We start from the raw sequence: 18068 nt of genomic DNA, 5'->3' as shown, positions 1-18068 counted from the left end.
CTAAAAAAGCTAGGAGGAGGAGAGTGGACTGGAAATGAGCAGCAGAAGAGGAAAGAATGGAGTGGAGAGAGAAAAAAAAAGAGAGGGCAGGAGAGTCTTTCCTCCCCTGAGAGGAGAAAGGGAGAGGAAAGAGGAGAAGAAGCATGTATAGAAGGGGATAATGAGGAGAGGAAAGATAAAAAAAATAGAAGGGAAAGAAAAGGCATGGAGAAGGAAGGGGAAAAGGAGAGGAGAGAGGGAACAGCAGTAAAAATAAAGAAGAGGTAAACAAGGGAACAGGAGATGAAAGAGACAAATTGGTGTGGGGAAAGAAAGAGAGGAAGGAATAGAGAGTAAAAGAGAGGAAAATGAAAGAAGAGAGAAAGAAGAAGAAGAAGAAAGAATGTAGAGGAGAGGAGAGGGGAAATGAGTGAAGAATGTGGAGGACAGGAGAAGAGATGAAAAATGAAAAAATGGAGAGAAGAGAGCAAACAGGAGAAGAAAGAATAGAAAGGTGTGGTGAAAAAAAGAAAAGCGTAAAGAGAATTAAATAGAGAATACAGCAGAAACAGAGAAGAAGGAGAAGAAAGAATGGAGAAGAAAGGGCAAGAAGGTGAGGAGTAAAGAGATTAGATGAAAACAGAAGAAGACGAGGTAAAAAGGAGAGTAGAAGAGTGGAAAACAAAGCAGAGTAGAAGGAAAGTGAAGAAGAGGAGAAGAAAGGAGAGGATCGTCTACAGTTTGGGCAAACCTTTTGAGACATGACTTTCTTGTCCTTAGAAGGTCACCAGGGTATTAATGTGCTGTGTCTGACTCCTGAGACTGTGAAGCGAATGCCCTTTTCATAGGTTCTAATACCTCAACCTGCTGAGTGGATGAGTCAGTGGAGCATGTATCAGAGCAGAATGAATCACCTGGCTTTATCACAGTGTTTGATGTGTAGAATAGTGTTCAGGATCTAGCTCAGCAGCAGCAGGGGTCTTTCAAGAGCCACTGTCCACTTCAACTTGGCTGTGTAATCCTACCGCCGTCACATTATGCAGAAAGGGATGGACGTGTATGAGATTGCATACGTGCTGTGTGAGACTGTGTGGCTTGGATGTGCAAACCTACTTCAGTGCCAGCGAAGTCTGATTCTGATTAAAACGCTTGTTTCGAAAGACAACCTACTTCTGCAATCTTCGCTTGTCTGGTTATGTCGCAATCTGCGGGAAGCTGCTGAGAAGCTTTGTGGTTTCAGCCACAGTGTAACTGCAGAGAGCATGTGCCAAGCTGAGCGCTGTGTGTTTGTGCTCTCCTGTCTGATAGTACCGTTGGCAGCACCGTCAGAGCAACTGCTAGAGAAAGCGTCCTTCGGCCCCAAATCCACCTTACAGAAATACGCTCTTGCTGGCTCGGGCTCGCGTGAAATCTGGGTTTGACGGAGCAGATAGGATGACACCGTGCATCAAAACTAGCTGACGTGGGAGCCTGTAGCACTGGTGGGAATGGGGTATGAGCTTGAGCAGCTTGGAAATAAACCACGTTCTACTCAAGGTCATAGCGTTCCTTAGAACGTAACAATGTTGTGGGCGTGACTGTTTTTTTTTTTTTTTGTGCTCCAGGAGTCCAGCTTGTTTTCTCCCCTGTTCTGCTTAATGACCCGTCAGCGTCAGTACCTGCTCAGACAGAGCAGTTGGCAACCCTGCCCTCTCACAATGGGCTTGAGCCCATGGTTTTGTTTTTCACATCCTGTTTTTGTATTGTTTCCCATACAGTGACCTTAAAATGGTTTCCTTAACTGGCACATACAGTAATGTGCATTGTGTTGTGATGCAGTATGCTGTAATTTGGGGACAATATAGTATGCACCAGCTCAGAAAACAAAAGCTTGTATCATCCTTATTTAAGGATTTAATTTCAGTATATTGTGGGTTAGAGGAGGCCGTAATGTCCTTTCCAGCCTGGTCCAATAGTGTTAATGCTTTTCACCCCCTTGTCCTCAGCTGCCGAGATAAGATCATGCTTGGTGATATGTGGGCAAGATAAGCTATGACACTAGAGGACTATTTTGAGCATTTGGTAAATAGAACGTACTTAGTGTCCCAGCTAGTCTGGCACTACTGCTGTGCTGAACTGATTCAAAGGACGATTATGATGATAAGACCATACTGTAAGCAAAGATTGTTCTATATTATACCGAAAAAGGCTTCTTTGACCAGCTAGACTGGCCCTGATTTGAGGGGCAGTTACAATAATATGATGATGCAAAACCTTTTACGCATCCTAGCAGTTCTATAAATAGTAGCATTGTCTTTACTACGGAACTCTTGATGGACTCTTTTATGTGAGTGTAAGCTTCTGCGTCTGCCAACCATGCAGTTCCATTTTGCAGTAAAATAGAGTTGAAAGGAGTTGACAGTGTCGTGCATGTCATACATTATAAATGGGTTTAATTGCAAGTGTAATGGGGCTGATAACGAGTGTGTATTTGTAATAAAAAGGCAGAATATTGGAGCAAAGGTAATGGAGCGAGGTTAAAGGACAGGAACAGTGCTCTCTGTCTTTGCAGCTGTCCTTTTGTCTGTTTGGTCTCACTAGAAATGTCATCCGTGCAGCCATCTGGAGGACTGGGTGACAATAAGTCATAATGAAATGCTGTTTATTAATCGCTATCACAGTATTGGCCTTTGCAGCACTGATATAGCAGAAGGCTTCCACATGCAAATGCAACCCCTGAGAAGTCACAGAACTGTGGCCTGTGTTTTGACCATTTTCGCCAATCACAGATGTTCCTGTTGAATGTTCTGTGGGTGCATCGGTTATCAGGGCTGCAAAATATATTGCTTCAGCATTGCTATTGCAGTGTGTGCATGCTCAGTGGTCTCTTTGCAGGACGTGCATATCAAATACATCATGCTACAACCTTTTTGCTGCTTGATACAAAAGGGAAATCTGCCCTGTTTATTTCCTATGACTTATGAATTCTATCTGCCCGATTTTATTTATTTTACTCCAATCTTGGATACATGGAGTAAATTGTCCCCCTTAGTTCCTAAAAGCAGTGGATGACTCAGTGGAGCATGTATCAGAGCAGTGTGAATCGCCTGGCTTTATCACAGTGTTTGATGTGTAGAACAGTGTTGAGGATCTAGCTCAGCAGCAGCAGGGGGCTTTGAAGAGCCACTGTCCACTTCAACATGACTGTCTAATACTGCAGCCTTCATATTATGCAGAAAGGGATGGAAGCGTATGCGATTGCATACGTGCTGTATGAGGATGTGTGGCTTGTATGTGCAAACCTACTTCAGTGCCAGCGAAGTCTATTCTGATTGCTTTTTTTCTGATAAAAAAGCAATTTTTTTCTGCAATTTGCTATAGCCAGTTCCTACCAGTGCTGGGAGGGTGAAGGGTGGACATGTGTATCCTGTTAAAGTGGTTACAATTGAATATATTGCAATGCATCGTGATACTGTAAGCAAGGCAGTATAGTTCATTTTTTGAACCAGATTTCAGGAAAATTGACATAGGATAAAAAACACAAAATCTTACATAAAAGGAGAACTCAACACAACACAACATGAATCACTGTCTGCCACCAATTATTGCATATAACCTATAAATTAAAAATCTACACTGTGTTTTGGAAAATCAGCACAGTATTGCAAAACATAGTACTGCAATACTCCAATACATCGATATTTTCTTACACCCATAGTGAAGGTCAGCATGCACCGCTGGGTCAGCTGAAGTAACATCTTTTTTTTTATTGCTGCTAACACAATATCACTGGGCAGCTTATTGACCTAAACCAAACAGTCCAAACAAAACAAGCTAGGTCAGGTTTGCTAGGCATTTCAAAATGGAGTACACTGTAAAGTGAGATATTTATTTATAGGTTACAGTATTATTTATTTATAGAGAATATTTTGTTTTATGCCTCATTGTAATAATGGATATGTATATTTATATATATATATATATATATATATATATATATATATATATATATATATATATGTATCTATAGTTTTATTGTGCCTACCTACCTACCTAAAAATGTGATGTCAAGACAATAATGTCTAAATACACAGTAATTAACATGATGCAGCCCTGCCTAAACATTACACATTACTGTGATGCCTAATACCAAATTTGATCTGTAGTGTCCAACACTGCTCTCAGCCTGTGTGGGGTTAATGCTGCAGTTCTCCAGTCAGCCATTCCCTGTCAGAGCTGAGTGTTTCTCCCTGTGCTTAGTCAGCCAGGCAGGCCCTGTTAATGTTTAATGTATCAGGTACAATGCTAAGACTCTGTAGCTTTGCACACAGACTGAGCGGCTTACACTGGCAAACACGCACAAGCGCCTGACATTAGTCACCCAGCCCATCATTAGAGACAGAGAGGAAAGCAACAGGGCTGTCAGAGTGCCACGCTGATGGTTATCTCTAGACAAGGGGTTTAAATGCTTCCTGATAGATGCTATAGAGGCTCTATTTTAATGGTAAACATGAAAAACCTTTTTGCCTCATGAAACACTTCTAGAGATTCAACCAAGGCTCTTCACAGCCAGGCCATATGTATACTTGTATACTTTTAATAACATTTTCCAGATGTAGAAGCCAAGGTCACAGGTTCAGCTCCCTCTGTTGAGGAAAGTTCATGACCTTTAATTGTTCATAATGCAGCATAAGCTCAGAATAAGCTCTTTCTGTTTCACACATGACCTTAAGGGTCATATGTAATTACTCTTAGTTATGCTGGTAATTATATTCATTTCAATAATTTGATTTACCTTCAGTTACAAGGTTCAAGACAGTCACTGCAGATGATAACTTATGATGGTTGAAGTTTCACAAGCCCTGCTATCATGTACTGTCCTATAAATTGTGTTTATGTGCTGTGTTTTCTGATCTTGATCCAGTGTGCCGGGCTTCTATTAGGCATGGTTCATCAGCAGGGCTTCTCCAGCGTTAGGTAACACTGAGAATGGAACATGGGGGAGGGCTTCTTCAAGGGAGTGAGCTGGTGCATGAACGAAAAAGACAAGCGCTGAAGTGGAAGAGCTCCAGTAACAGAGTGCCCTCCAACTGTCCCATTCTGCCCCCTCCTGCCTGTGTTCCCCCATACACCGATCAGCCATAACATTACAGGCACTAAGAGGTGAAGTGACTAACATTGATTATCTTTATCTACCGTGGCATCTGTCAATGGATGGGATTTATTAGTCAGCAAGTAAACAGTCAGTTCCTGTGTTGGAAGCATGAAAAAAGGGCAAGCCATTTGAAGGATCTGAGCAACTTTGACAAGGACCTGATTGTGATGGCTAGACGACTGGGTCTAAACATCTCCAGAACATCAGATAAGTCTGATGAGCTGCTCTCAGTATGTAGTGATCATTGCTCACCCCAAAGTGGGTCATGGGCACCTAAGGCTCAGTAAGGCAATCTATGGAGGGCCCCTCACAGCTAACAGGATTTAAGTATCTGCTGCTAACTTGGTCTTGGTGTCAGCTACCACAGGACACCTTCTGCAGTTTATGTGGAGTCAGGTCATGCCTTGACAGGTCAAAACTGTTTTGGTGGCATGAGGGGGCCTATACTGTACTAGGCAGGTTATATGAATGTTAGGGCTGATCTGTGTATGTTGAGCCAAACCAAGCATGGTTGCATGGTTCAGACCAAAACATGGCAGTAAAATGGGCCAAATCCAAAACTTTTTTGTAACTGTCTTGACTCGTTATAGTTATGCCCACCAAATGTACATACAGCACACCCAGTCCTAGTCAAATCTGGCACAAACAGTAAAATGTGATGGCGACATTTGGGGAATATGGTGGTACAGAGATGTGCGCTAGGCTAAACGCTAATGCTATCCTTTTAATACGCTCCCTAAAAAACAAACTGGACTGTCTGGACTTTTTAAACTAGAGCTGAACACACATTGGAAGGCAAAGTGTTATTTTCATGTATCTATCAGAAAGATCTGAGAAAGCTGAACTTGGGGAAATGAGTAGGGGCAAGGCTTAAAGCTAACCTGCTACAATCTCTTCAGCAAGCTAACAGCACATTGCGCTAAGAGGACACAATAATAATAATTTTCATGAAAAAAGCCGTGGTTTTGTTACAGTGTTAAAACTATGCTATGAGACATGGTTTCTGTGATCTGTTGGTGCCATAAACCAATGAATTGTTTCACAAACCTCTGAAACAAAGTAACAGGGTTGTAAACTGGCTTGCTAAGTTACATCTCAGCATTTTTCACCCCAGCCAAAGTCACACATTTCCTATTTACACATAACAAATAACAACTTAAAATACTGAATAAATGCATTTATCTTGTGTAATGCTTTGCGCATGTCATCTAGTGTAGGCCAATATGGCCCATATCGGTAGGGGCCCACATAGATGCTGTATGACTGACTATGTAGCGCTAACATTTCTGCCTCTTTGCCCTGCTTCAGTATAAAAATAATAAAAAAAAGAAAGTACAACAAGCCACCCACGTTCCTCACGCTAATCTGCTTTCTTCTTCAACTAATGAGATCTGCTTTTATTCTGCTCTTCCTCAGGGCATAATCTTTGGAGCTGTTTCCTCTCTCAGTGGGAGACATTATGCTACATTAACATACACAAATATGCGAGGAGGCCTAAAAAAAGTTTGGTGAGCTCTATTAAAAGTTACTCAAACAACTCTTGTTCCACTCCTGTGGCTCCGCCATTGAGTGGCAATGTGCTGCATTCACAAAGCGTCTCAGAGTGCTGCTTGAGCATTGGCTTTCAGCGTTGGTCAGTGCTGTCAGTCTTGCCTGGAAAGGATCGGATGGTAGATAAGGCCCCATGCTTCATTCAGAAAGGGCAGTGGTTGTGGTAAAGGTAGTATGAGGATACGTTGGCGTCTCTTGTCGAGTGTGTGTGTGTGTTGTGAAATACGGATGTGTTTGTGTAAGCTGGAATACAGTGTCAGTTTGCATCGTGTATCTTCCTTCTACTCCTCCTCCTCCTCCTCCTCATCGGTCTGTGCTCTGGAATACTCATCAAGCCACTGGAGTGTAACACATGATATTCAGGACAGAGAGACAAAGCCACACAAACACACACACACACACACACACACACACACACACAGTAGTCTGTCAGTAGTCTCTCATTTGATCATAACCCAACATCCATCAGATATCAAAACTGGCCCTTAGAGAATAGCCTTTAGTTTGTCCAGTGCAACAGTGTGACAGTGTGTACTGTAGTCCTGTCTCTATCGATTATGTTAGATATTGACCATCTATCAAACCTGTGTTTTTGCTGATAGTTTTTGAAGGTGCTGTTGAATGAATCAATATGTGTGCACAGCATACAATACTTTATAAAAGTGTGTCAGTGTGTCCACCCTTTACTTTTATTACATTCAACACATTCAGTAATGTTAAGTGCTGGACCCCATCAGCAGCTTCAGTCTGATTTGATAAAATGTCTGGTGAGGTGTTCTCGGTATGCAGTGGTCAAGTACATACCAAAAGTGGTCCAAGGAAGGACAACCGGGTAACGGGCAACAGTGTCACGGGTACCTGAGGCTCGGTAATGCAATCCATGGAGGTCCCACTTCACAACTTACAGGACTTACTGCTAACATCTTGGTACCAGATACCACAAGAACATCTTCATGGTTTTGTGGAGTCCATGCCTTAATGTGTTAAAGCTGTTTTGGTGGCATGAGGGGGACCTACACAGTTTTATGCTGGCGGTTTTACTGCTGGGGCTGGTCTGTGTATCCATCCTACTAGCAAACGCCCTAGTCAAATCTGGCAAAATGGTACAATGCGATGGCACCTATGGGACAATAAGGTGTTGTTGGATATTTAAGTATTCAGTGTGTCCACCCTTTACTTTTTACATTTATAGCTATAGCCATCCAAGTCAACATGTTCAATAAAGTTAAGTTTAAGTCCATTGTTTGGAGAACACCAGCAGCTTCAAGGAAGGATGGAAAAAAACACCTGTTTATTTTTTTGTGATCTGAAGCAAGAATGAAGCTTGATTTTCCCTTCTCTTTCAAAGATGAAAGCTTTAAAGAGTGTTTATCTGAGGAGGGTGTTGTCCTTGTTGTTTTAACTCTTATATCACTCTTCTGAAAATGAATAGCGATTCAGAGGCCGTTTTGAATAGAAACTGTATAAAAGCTAGGTTTGTTCGCTGACTTGTGCACAGTGCTGTAAGTTCATGATTCTGCATGACGGTTTGCTTTCTCTTCTGTGATTGATGAACGATATGCCACTTCCTGTCACAGTGCCGTTCACACTTGAGGCTCGCAAACAAATTTCTGGCCTGTTAGAAAAAAATTTTGCTTTTTTCAGCTAATTAGGACATCAGAACAGCCATCCTCAGAGCATCCTTCACCCGCACCTACCACGAGACTGCAGACGTGATGAATATGTAATGACTTCAGCTGTGAAAGATGCAAATATGAAACACCAATACTCATCGGAAGCTGCAAAGTTGGGGTAAGATCCGGGTGGTTCGCTCCCAGTGGACTGTGGCAGTTTGTTTAATGCATTTATCTGTCAGGGAACGGTTACCGTCTGGCTTCTAATGAGCACATGCCCGTTCGCTTGGTATGTTGTTGTGGCTTTTTTTAGCAGGCAGAATATGTGCCAAAATTGTAAAAGTAGCTTGGTGACCTTCTCTGCTTTCTGATCTTCACTCTCAGACACTATGGGGCTAGAAAGTGTGGCTGTGAAAGGAGGCTCATTCATCTTCTAGGCTGATGTATCTGGTACACAGGTGGTCTTTTGGCAGGGTATGTTACCCTCAGCTGTAGTTACTGAGCATGCACTGCAGCTGCAGCTGCCGTATGTAATTAACACGCTCACGTTCACATCGCTATTGGCTAAAGAACCCCAATTTAGAGCAAAGAACAGATTTTGCATAGATTTGGACCGTTTAATTCCCAGTTGCAGTTATCGCCAGCATAACAAAAACATGGTGGCGTGTGATATGTATGACCTACTTACCTGTGTTTGTAACTAGAAAAGGAACTGTTTTATTAGTGTAGTTGGGTGTACAGTCATAATTTCCCATCCTTTACATATGTGTCATGTTTTTTGTCATGGTTCGACGTTGATAGAAAAACAGATTCAGAAATGCAAGCAAGAACCTCCTCCTACGCTTAAATATTACAGCAAAATTAAAGTAGGTAATCTAAGAGTTCTATGCAAATTGGGACGTGGTACATTTGGGAAAAGAAGGGAACAAAATCTCACTCCTTTTCTTCATTTCCCCACACACTGCTTGTGCATTTCTCGCTCTGTTCCGGCGGTTAGATTCTTATTCTCCCTCTGTGAGAGCAGATAGCATCTCTAACGTCTCGCTTTGTCAGCTGCTTTCTGGGGGGTATCATGTAGAAACCCTTTGTAGTTAAAATGCCTTGCCAAAAATAGATCCAGCAGAAGGTTGGTGCTGCTTCACATGCATGTTGATTTTCCGGTATTCATTACGCGCCCACATATTTTCATGTCCTTTTAAGGGAGCGGATCTACAGAGTAGCAGTCATGAAGTTGGACTATATATGTTTAGCCTGAACTGGGCCATTGTGGTCTATGAAGTTCACCTTGGACAGGCTACACCCTTTTTCTATGTCTCTCTCTCTCTCTCTCTCTCGCTCTCTTTCAACTCTCTATATTTCTCTCTGCCAATAACCCATAATCAGAATAGGCTATCAAAACTCTTATAAAAAAACACCTTAGTGTGGTTGATGCCAATATCAAACTGATTATTAAAATGATTTCTTTAATGTTTTATGTTACTTCATGTAGATATTTTACTTTATTTAGCAGACTTATCTCTAAAGACTAGAAAAATCTATAATGTCTGATACCCGTGTAGCTAAAGTCTGCAGAATAGAAGAACCTGCTGCAGCAATGACTTTACACGTCACTTCTTATATTTTAAAATTCTGAATGTACTTAGTGAGGTGCAAAAGTACATCTCACTAAGTCATCTGTGATTTCTTTCAGTGAAGGATGCCCGATCCAGACATATTTAATGGGTCGAATATATGCTATTTTAAGCCAGATCCAGTTCTGATCCTTTGTTTTTACTTTGTTTTAGCAGAACATTCTGTGGCGTCCTCTAGGCGCCGTTCTGGGTGATGAGCAGAACAGAACAGTTTAAAGTCTGCAGTGTGGAACAGTTATATTGTCATTAAAATTTGTTCGGGTGTCACTCTGTCTTTACACATGTCTTTACAGTTACAGTATACCATTGTTTGGTTTTAAACCAGCACTGAACAGCGTGTTCATAATTAAGAGGAGCAGGCTAATGAAATCTCATTCACGACAGTATGAAATAGCGATGTCACATCAGTAGTTGGCAAAAAACAAAAGATATCAGTTGTGTGTACCACAAAAAACACACATACACACACACATCACAAATGGACTGATTTCACTGCAGCATTTTGAAGCAAGTAACTGGGGGCTGATTGGTCAGGCAGGTGAGACAGACAAGATATTAAACACTCTGTAACTTGGAAATTTTAAAGCTACCAAATAAAATTGAATATTTAATGTTTTGAATGTTATGTAAACTATTTCCTCTAAACAATTTGGTTTTACTTCAGTATTAATTAGCAGAAAATCTGTTAAGGTAATCAAATCAAATAAAGAACAAATATACTGGATAGAGACATTCCTAGTGTTAGTCAACTAACTAAGTTTATTTTACTTACAATCTGTCTATTTTACAATCTGTGACCACTGGAAGTTAGCAGTAGAATACAGACTTGGCTCTGCATTTTGGAAAACAGCTAACTATGAAAACACCACACTGTAAAAATCTAAAAATATTTACACATTGAATGTCGTCACTGCAATCTAGGCCAACATAAATCCTGAATAAGTAAAATATTGAGATTTAAAAATGAAACACTGAGGCGAATGTGTCTGCGGCAAGTCGACTTTCTTTTAGAATTTACATTAGAACATTGTGGCTGACAAGGAAACAGCCAGCGGTAGACTCTGTGAGGTCTAGAAGAACACTGGTAATTACACATGCTTTTACACATGCCTCAGTATCAATCAGTATCAGTTTTCTAATTTCAGTATCATGTGTTCTCAGTATGCACCACTTATTTACCCACTCACTTGCCAGTGTGAATTCCTCTACAGTAATTAATGTTGTTCCTTCATCATTATTGTTGTATGTTTTGCTGAACTTTATTGCAGTTCCTTCCATTTCACCCAGCTCCGCAATTTTAACAGCTTCTACAAAGACATGAATGCCCAAAAAAATGAGGTCTAGCGACACACCTGGCTGTCACTACTCCATCTGGCTGCTGTAGCCAGGCAGATGCCTCTCGCCTTGTAATTGAATTGCATTTGCGAGGCTGAAAGTTATTTGTTCTGACGTCCTCCTTTTTTGTTCGTTATGTGACGAGCGTGTCATGAAGCCGACAGCTGTAATTATGATATTAAAATGAACGTGGCAGAGTTGATGGGTAAGGAAGAAGAGAAGGACTGCTGGAGAAGCTAATGAGCAGAAAACAGAAGTGATTATCAGAGAGGAACAAGGAGCCTGATTATGAACTCCTTCTTTTTCCGTCTCATATATATATTATACACACACTATATGGACAAAAGTATTGGGACATCTGCTCATTCATTGTTTCTTCTGAAATCAAGAATATTTATCCTGCTTTTGTTACTGACTCTACTGTCCAGAAAGGTTTTTGATTGGTGTGGCGCAACAGATAACCCCACTACCTGCCACTGAGTTACCACACCATGTGGGTGGCTGGGGTTCGATTCCCAGTCTGGGTGACTATGCTGCGCTACACCAATAAGAGTCCTTGGGCAAGACTCCTAACACTAAGAGCGTCAGCTAAATGCCTTAAATGTAAATGTAAATGTAAATGTTTTTTGGCATTTGTTAAGCATTGCTGTGAGGATTTGATTGTGTTTAGCGACAAGAGCGTTAGTGAAGTCAGGATGTTGGATGGTCCCCACCTCATCCCCAACTCCCCAGCTCATCCCATAATTATTGGATGGACCACCATCCATTATTCCAAAGAACACTGTTCCACTGCTCCACAGCTCAATGCTGGGAGGCTTTACACCCCTCTAGTGTGGGCCTCGCATTTGGCATGGTACCAAGGTTCATGTTTATCTGCTCTGGAGTGTCCTATTCTTTTGGCAGTACTTCTCTACATGGACTAAACAAGCTGTATGTGTATGTGTGTGTGTGTGTGTGTGCACATTTGTACATCTGTATCAGCAATGGGTGCATTTTTTTAGAAAGGGCGTCCACAAACTTTTGATGTATATATGGGGCACATACTGTATATATTGGGTATGTTGGTGTGCTGCTTGCACCAGTGTGCTCAGATGAGCCTGCCAGTGCGTGTTTAACGGCAACCACCAGTGGGCAACCAACACACCAGATGCTCCCCACAGGAAGTCCAAATCCATCAGTTGAAACTGAAAAAGAGTGTTACACTGAAACTGCCTAGCTGTTATATAGTAAGTACCCACAGCCTAACTGTTTCCTTTTCTTAGTGGTAAAAGTAACAACTGTGTTTTAAAAGAAAAATCCTGATCAGACACGCTGATGTCATTTATGATAAATAGAAGCTAGCTATCTCCAGTGAACAGGGTGTGTAATTTTACATGTTAATATGATTTCATTTCATTTCTGTTAACAGTTTATCTTGTAGAACAGAACAATTCTATATGATTTACCACACCCAGGGATAGATCAGTGAATCCTGGCGCTGGGGACCATATATGTCATTATATATGTCCATAAATTTACATACTTTGTATAGAGAATCTCTCACAGTTTGTAGCAAATTTTCAAACTCTTATTTTTGTCCTTATCATGCCCAGACATGGCTGAGCTGGCATTATAGTGGCATTTACGGCCCACAGTCAGACTGCTATTCAGTTACTCCACTCTGCCCTGGCAGCATCTCTGTCACTAGGGATCTAATAAAAGGAAAAGAGAGCAGTTTTAGGTGCTGTAATTTAAGCACTGGCATGGCTTCTGAAAATTGTCTTGTGTATTTCTGCAAGACATCCAAAACCATCTTAATGAGTCATCCGACTTGTCTTACCTTCACATTAAGCCCATTGGAGGTTGCCCACGCAGTTGTGGGAATTGTGTTTGCCAGGGGTGAATTTTTGTCATTAATAATCCAAAAGCCATTTTCTAAACATACTCTGAGTGCTTTCCTCTTGTTGGGGGCGACAGCCCCTTCTAAAAAGGTCTCCTCCGTCTGAAAAGGTCCTTCTCCCTCTCCTCTCTCTCTCTCTCTCTCTCTCTGTAAGATTCAGAATGAGATTCAGATTAAAGGTGGCTTTATTGGTATAACATATTGCATTATAACAACAATAACAACAACAACAGAAATGTCAATACCATCATAACAACAATATATATTTATCCTCGCTGTCTTGCAAAAATTGCATCCTTTTCTCTCATTTTTTGACATTTTTAACTTTTTGGACAAGATTTGGTTATCTGGCAGATGTTCTTTACAGTGTGTCATAGAAATGCGCACTGATGGTCACTAAGTTGATACTTGGTAAGGATCCGTCTCTGCTTTGGATCTCTGATGGTCAGGAGATACTCTTCCAAATATCTGGAAGTGATATCTGTTCAGAGTGTGGGTGATGAGCTGGTTGGTGGTTAGACTGGGCTGTGGGGCAGTGCTACTGTGAGGCTGGTGCTCTTTAGGATCTTTATGAAGGAACTAGTTAGTAGTTTTAGGATTAGAGAGCCTCAGTTTTTGGCTCTGTAGCATCCCTGGGACTTCTCTTCAACTGTGTCCAGTTTAGAAATTTTCTGTATGTTTACTATAATTATTATTATCAGATAGTGGGTCTAGTGCCCTGCTGGCACTGGTTGGTTAGGAAGCCTCGCTCCTGGGCTCACCCTACAGTCAGGAAGTGAATTCACACCACAGCCACCAAAGGACACGCTTTTCACATACGTTTCTAGATGACGTGAGGAATAAAGAAAGTTCTGTGAGGGATTTCACTGAAAGTAAAAGGCGCATCTACAGTAATAAAAGGATATTAATCCTTGAGGGACATTTGGAGGTTCTTCAGTTTGAGACTAGGAACCTCTTAAGGTGCTTTGAAGAACCTTCATGGAACCCTTTTCTTCTAAAAACCTTCTTCTAAAAAAATGTGTAGACTAACACTGAGGAGTAATATTGCAGATTTTACAAGAATCTGACTAAAAACTTAAAAAAAGACTAAAGCCTGACACTCTCACATCTAAAGAACCTTTGTCTCAGACTATGATTTTCCAAAGACTGAGAATCTTGCAATCTTGCAAGACTGCAACTAGATGCCTTTTCAGATCCTTTCCCATCATTTTCCTAGTGGACATTTACAACAATACAGCAAAAACAGAAGCAGCTGTTAGCTGTTAATTATTGGTACACAAAAATATGGATGTGATGCAGAACAGTGGGCGGAGTGAGTGAGTAAATGAGTGAGTGAACGTGAGAGAGTGAGGCAGAGAACGAGAGAAAGAGTGCAGCAGCAGCAGTAGGAGTGCTAATGGGTCTGTCTAGTGTTCAGCTACAGAGTAGCCAGGTAGCAGCATGTACAACATCAAAAATAACCTTTATGACCGAGCCTCCTCCACTTTATTCAATCATGCTTCTCATCACCAAGCCCAACTAAACATGAAGGACCAGACCAACTACACATTAAGCTTTATACAGCTTCTGGCCATAGCTACCTTTGTGTGTGTGTGTAGTAGTTGGTTTAGAAATACCTCCCACCCCCCCCAAAAAAAGCTCACTTACTGGTTATCACAATGTCCACTTCTCAGTTTACATGAGCCAAGACTAAAATCTTCAAGACAAGCGAGCTGCAACCCAAGCAAGAACTCACATGAGTTTATTCTGTCATTGGAAATTTGTTGGTGACAGTGAAATTGATTAAAAAGCCTCTGGATGTAAGGCTGGCATTAGGTTACAGAGCATTCCACAGTACATTCAAGTGTTGTCCTGCCCACTTCATCAAAGTAACACAGTGCAGATAGTAGCAGTTAGTGGAAGTAACAATGATAGAGACACTGTTCTCCTTCCATTACCAGTCAGTGGAGCATCAGCATGACTTTAAAGCTGACTTTTAGGGTGGAAATGCAACATGATAGTGCTTTAAACTGTATTGTTTCTTTGGGACATGTCTTCCAGTGCATCCAGACATTCATAGGAATCTTTAGTAGAATTATTGTCAGAAGGAATGGGCCTAATTCTGCCCTGCAGGCACTGGTTGCTGTGATTCTTTTATTGGATTTTAAGAATCTTTCTGCAGAATTTGTCAGGCAGGGCTTCTATTGGATGCTTGTCCCATCTAGTGTAGCTGTGCTCACTGAGTGAACCCCATACCTCAGTCCCATACAGTGCAATGGGACCAGTGCATTTACACCAGATAGAGATGGGAATATCAATACTCAATTCTCTCTCTTTCTCACTCTCTGTCTTTCTGTCTCTCCATCTTTCTCTTTTGTCTCTGTTTTTGTCTCTGCCTGTCTCCCTTTCGTCTCACGCCTTAGCTCTTCTTATTTATTTTTCCATCTAGAGACTATCTGTCTCTCTCTCTCTCTCTATTCTTCTTTCTCTCTGCCTGTTTCTTCCTACCATCTCTCTCTCTCTTTCTCATTCATTACCTCTTTATCTTCTTTCTATTTTTTCTTCTTTGCTTTTTTGCAGCCTCTCTCACTCTTCCCCCATCCTCTCTCTCTCTCTCTCTCTCTCTGGCTGTCTCTCTCTAAGCAGTTTCTCTCAGCTCTTTAGCATCCCAGCTGTTGTTTGTGTTAAGAGTCTTTGTGTGTGTTACATTGTCTTTCCTTTTTTCTTTCTTTTTTCTGGTGCATACTGTCCGTCTGCATCCACTCCCTCTATTTACACCCTCCGGCCACGGGTACAGACAGAGAGAGAGAAATAGATAGAGAGAAAGAGAGGCAGTGATGGAGTGATGCGGTGACAGGTCCAGGGCGAGGCGGCCTCCTTCATCCCTGCAGTGCTGAGCGTCTCTTTGTTTTTGTGCTTTCTCATGCTTGCTGTGTTGCTTTGTGTGGGAGGTGCCTGGGTGCAATGGCCTTCAGGACAGACCGGGAAATCTACTTCTGCGTGTGAAGACGTCTGAGGACTGAATGTGACTGTGTGTGTGTGTGTGATTGTGTGTGTTAGCTTTTGCACAATTTTAGGCAATGTGTCCTAATGGTTTTGGAAAAGCAGAGACCAAGAGAACTAACTTACAGGATCAACCAAGTGTTTAAGTGCTTTAAAAAGAGAGCTCCCTTATTATGAAGCTAACACAGGGTAAATCTGGTATGCCAGTGCCACAGCTGACATCAGTACATAAACAGAACACAGGCATTAGGACTACCTATTTATGGATTAGCATTACAGAGAAATGGTCATTTCTGTAGGTTTACAAATGCATCACCTTACCATTCTGCTCTTCTGGAGTTCAGTAAATACATCATGAAATATGAGTCTGAAATATTGATCCAATTCAAAAACATTTATCCAAAAAGACATTGTTAAAGCAATAATATGCTGATACTGATATGGTACATCTGTACCTCATACTGTATTCATGTTTATGTTAATGAATAAATGCTGAGAAGCTGTTGTATTTAATGCTCAGAAATAAAAACACTTACTGCTGAGAACAATGTGTTATTACATTATATATATCAGGGTGCCCTAAAGAGTCTCCAGCTGTACTTTCATAGTGAGGAACGGATTACTCCAGCCCAGCCAGGTCCTTTCTTGCTCATTACTGTGTGCACCTGCAGCCTGTTTAGGACTCATAGGCTCTTCTTTATGTACTCTTTATAAGTGTTTGGACTTGCAGGTTGGATAGTCTAAGCTGTTTTTTCGTTCACATGGTCTTGATACTTTGCTGAGTTCCTTGATTAAATGGATTTGCCTGCAGTGTGCCTGTCTTATGGTGTCCTGGTCTCTGCCTGCCAAATGGAGTCTAATGTTTAGATTTGTCCCAATACCTCAGGATGTAACCCACATTGTGAACATTAGACTCCATTTGGGTGAACATTTGGCTGTTTCCTTGAGGACACATGAATTCTGGGTAAATGCAACTATAGATTTACTAACAGAATTGCCAAAGACTAAATTAGGTTAGGGTTACACTGTAAAAGAATCCATGTAATATACATTACAATCATGTTTACAATACATTATTGTAAAAATAAAAATGGATACACTGTATAAAAATCAGGTCTCATCAACTTCTTTGTGGCACCTAATTTGTTATCCCTTCATTAACTAATATTAACTATCAGCCAAATACAGTATAATCCTGCAGTATTGCAAAAGTGACCACCCTGCAAGCATAGAGAAGGATAAACTGCTCTTAAAGCTCTTATGAGTTTTTACCATTATTTAAAACATAAATGTACACCCAAGAGAAGGTAGCCTGGGAGGAATAACTATATCTTGATAGTGAGTGAAGGGGGCGGGGACACACCTAATATGCAAATAGATTATGCCAGGAGCCAATGGGGAAGGAGTTTTACTTCAAAAAGTTGCACACTTAAACCCACTGTATATGAATAAAACAGCACAGCAGTCTCATAAATGATTAAATCCAACATCAGTTCAGGTTTTTATTTTTTATTTTTTCACCAAATTATTTTTCACCAAAAAATATTGCAATGCAGTGTCCAGAAAAGAAATGTAAAAATGAGTGTTTTGTCTGATATTTGTATTTTTGTATATTGTATGTTAATTGTTTATTGTATATCTTTTTCATAAAGCATGGTATTGGTATCAGATTTATGATTTTTTTTTCCATTTTTTTTATTTTTGATTTTCAGTCGAATATGAAACGAATGAACTATGATGATTCATACAGGTCAAAAGTTTGATTCAGCAACACATGGAAAATGCCATGTGTGTGTGCGGAGGGCAAAGGGGTGTGTGGAGGGAGCTCTGCTGTGAATGTGTGTGTTGAAACATGCCTGCATGTATCAATGCACGTGAGTGTGTGTGTGTGGTGTGTGCCATAGCAGGTGGGCACTGAATCATTGACTGTGAGCTGAATGCCAGATCAGTTTGAAGCAGTTGGT

At 41.0% G+C, this 18068-nt stretch overlaps 1 protein-coding gene across 3 annotated transcripts in view; it reads left to right on the top strand.

The window, feature by feature from the left end:
• Positions 1-18068, top strand: part of pde4ba (phosphodiesterase 4B, cAMP-specific a) — a 199244-nt gene that overhangs the window by 67572 nt on the left and 113604 nt on the right. The window contains exon 1 of one of the 3 annotated variants that reach the window (XM_072684241.1): positions 8384-8455. The exons of the other annotated variants lie outside the window; for them this stretch is intronic. Coding sequence (XP_072540342.1) covers positions 8391-8455 — 65 coding nt within the window. The 5' untranslated portion in view covers positions 8384-8390. Of the gene's footprint in view, positions 1-8383; positions 8456-18068 lie in introns of those variants that run through there. 3 annotated transcript variants of the gene reach the window in all.

This window comes from Salminus brasiliensis, chromosome 7 (genome assembly GCF_030463535.1).
Source record: "Salminus brasiliensis chromosome 7, fSalBra1.hap2, whole genome shotgun sequence".
NCBI classification, from domain to species: Eukaryota; Metazoa; Chordata; class Actinopteri; order Characiformes; family Bryconidae; genus Salminus; species Salminus brasiliensis.
The sequence above is the reverse complement of the archived record's forward strand: the minus strand, read 5'-3'. Positions and strand labels throughout refer to the sequence as shown.